The sequence below is a fragment of the Aegilops tauschii genome, chromosome 6 (assembly GCF_002575655.3).
Source record: "Aegilops tauschii subsp. strangulata cultivar AL8/78 chromosome 6, Aet v6.0, whole genome shotgun sequence".
In the NCBI taxonomy this organism is placed as follows: domain Eukaryota; kingdom Viridiplantae; phylum Streptophyta; class Magnoliopsida; order Poales; family Poaceae; genus Aegilops; species Aegilops tauschii.
The window spans coordinates 37,477,702-37,480,627 of record NC_053040.3 but is presented as its reverse complement, the minus strand read 5'-3'; the positions used below and the strand labels follow the sequence as shown (position 1 = coordinate 37,480,627).

Sequence of the window (2,926 nt, the reverse complement as noted above, 5' to 3'; positions counted from 1 at the left end):
TTTTTTAAAGTGATTGCACATTGTGTGTTTGCCTTCATCAAAATCAACGAGCCATCTGCAAAAAGGAGGTTGGAAATAGTAGGGCCATTCCTGCTCACCTTGATACCTTCTAGGGTCCCAACCTCTTCATCATGTGCAAGCATACTGGATAAGCCTTCCGAGCATAACAGAAAAAGATAGGGGGAGAGAGGGGGAGAGAGGATCCCCCTGCCGTAGGCCTCTGGTTGGCATGAACTCTTCTGTCTCAGTATCATTAAATCTCACCCTATAGCTGACAGAAGAAACACACTCCAGGATCAATTGGACCCAGTGCTCATGAAAGCCCATCTTCAACATCATCTTCTCCAAAAAAAAACCCATTCAACCCTATCATAAGCTTTATTCATGTCCACCTTGACAGCACAAAAGCCACTTGAGCCACGAGTTTTCTTCTTTATGGTATGAAAACATTCGTATGCTACCAGTACGTTATCCGTGATAAGCCTCCCTAGTACAAATGCACTCTGTGTTGGAGAAATAATCTCAGGTAAAACTCGTTTGAGTCTGTTAGCAATCATTTTTGAGATAATCTTATAAATAACATTACAGAGACTGATTGGCCTGTACTGTGTAATTACCTCAGGGCTGTCAACTTTCGGTATCAAAACAATGTTTGTAGAGTTCCATCCTGAGGGTGTCTTTCTCTTGTGTATTGCATCCAAGACTTCATTTGTTAGTTCTTCTCCCAATATATGCCAGAAGTGTTTGAAGAAAATAGCATGTAGACCATCAGGCCCTGGAGCCTTCATGTCACCTATTTGAAACAAAGCTTTCCGCACTTCCTCTCGTGTGTACGGAGCCATAAGGAATTCATGCATATCATGCGTTACAAGAGTTTTAACCGACGAGATCAGTCTTTCATCAACCTCTCCCGAACTAGAGGTAAACAGATTGCGAAAATAATCCCCAACTAGAGGTTTGAGATTGTCATTACCTTCTACCCAGTTCTGGTTATCATTTTTCAACTTTTTTATCAAATTTTTGCGCCTTCTAGCTAAAGCGAATTGTTGAAAATATGAGGAGTTCCTGTCCCCACGCCTCAACCAGCTCACTCTCCCTCTCTGGGCCCAATATATCTCTTCCTGCTCCAGTAGATTCTCAATCAAAACTGAGAGTTCTTTTTGTTTCATTTTTGCTTCAGGGGTATATGCTTCTCACATCAGCGCCTCAAGTTCCTTCTGTGCCTTACGGAGCCTAGCACGTGGTCCCTTAAGGACGCGACGGTCCCATGCATGCAACTCTTGGTGCACTGAGTTCAGCTTATCCCGAGCAGTAGGACAGAGGCCGCGGTGCACAGCTTTCTGCCAAGCTGTCTTAACTATTTCCTCGACGGATTCCTCAGCAAGCCACCTCTCCTCGAACTTCATCTTACGCCTTGGCTGGCTCTCTGCTACCCCAGCTAAATGTTCAGTATTGAGCAGGATGGGTCGATGATCAGATTTCCCCATCTCTAGACTACATAAGCCAGCATAAGGGTGAAGTTGCAGCCATGCAGCGTTAGACACAGCTCTATCAAGCCTTTCACGCAGACCACCACGAAACCAAGTAAACCTGTCCCCTTCATATCCAATATCCTCCAATGAACAATCCGACAACGCGTCCTGGAATGCCTGGAGACGCATCTGGTGCCGGGGAGCCCCTCCATCCTTCTCCGACGAGTATAAAATCTCATTGAAATCGCCTATCACTGCCCACGGCAAGCTTGACTGGGCATGAAGATCACGCAAGTGTCGGTAAGTCCGATCCTTGTGCTCCCAGCTCGGCTCGCCATATATGCCCATGAGTCTCCACATCTGTCCATCCGGCTCCTCAACAGACACATCAATAAACTCCAAGGTGATAGTCCGGGAGTAAATCCTAACCTCCTTCTTCCAGACTAATAGGAGCCCACTTTTCCTTCCATCCAAACATGGGGCAACCAATCTATGATCCATCTTCATTTTCCTCATCAAATCTTCTGCTCTAGCCTCATTCAAATGCGTCTCAGACAGAAACAGCGCATCCGGGTTATACCGCCTCTGGACATCCAGAAGCGATCGAACCGCCGGGGCACCAAGAAGGCCCCGACAATTCCAGCTTAGGAGCTTCATTGCTCCCGGCGATCCTCCAACGTGGAGGTCGCCGAAATCATGTTTACATTTCTATTATTTGAATCGTGTCCCACCTGCTGCTCCTCTGCCGTTCGCTGCTTCTTTGGGTCCTGAATCTTTTGTGGGATGTGCACCTAAGAGGGGTACACACCCTCTACATCATCAGGAGGCTTTTTCCTAGTAGGATCAGCCTTGTTGCGGACTGGAAGACGTACTTCCAATTCAGAACCGATCTGCACATTCTCGAACGACCCCCATGGTACTTGATCTTGAGTGGGCATCGCCTCCTCGTGAAGCATCTGAACGAAACGCTCCTCATATGCTACCACCAGATTCTGGACGAGGTCACCCCCATACACCTCCAACCGCTTCGGGCCGAGCGGCATCATGCTTGATACCCTAGTCCGACGTGGAGGAAGAACTGTTATATGAGCCCTAGACCCGAGACCCCGCTGCAGGTCCCACCGAGTGGTGCGCAACAGAGGAAGTCCGGCAGGCGAGTAGGACTCAACGGCGGCACTGCCACCGAGATAAAAAAAAACCTCCGATGCAATCTAAACCTCAACGTCTCCTTCGCAGTGAAACTCCAAGGCCGGGCGGACATGCCATCGTTCCCATGGTCAACCCAAGAGCTTGTGCTGGGAGAGCGGTGAAGATGGGATCAGTAGAGGGTAGGTAAAGACTCGACGACGGCAAGGTTGCCGCCGGAGTAAACTAAACCCTAATCGCCAGGGCAAGGTTGCCGCCGGAAGCTTCCATGTCTTTGTATCTTTGTTGGGCAATTTCCTCCTACACAA

The 2,926-nt window shown here is 48.4% G+C and overlaps 1 protein-coding gene across 1 annotated transcript; it reads right to left on the bottom strand.

Moving 5' to 3' along the window:
• Positions 1-1,193: 1,193 nt before the first annotated feature.
• Positions 1,194-2,129, bottom strand: LOC141025771 (uncharacterized). The gene has a single exon (XM_073501693.1). It carries the CDS (start codon positions 2,127-2,129, stop codon positions 1,194-1,196), a length of 936 nt encoding a protein of 311 aa, XP_073357794.1.
• Between the last annotated feature and the right edge of the window lie 797 nt (positions 2,130-2,926).

Bases quoted from the DNA above. Each gene is read 5' to 3' on its own strand.
- LOC141025771 (XM_073501693.1), bottom strand. From the start codon at position 2,129: ATGAAGCTCCTAAGCTGGAATTGTCGGGGCCTTCTTGGTGCCCCGGCG.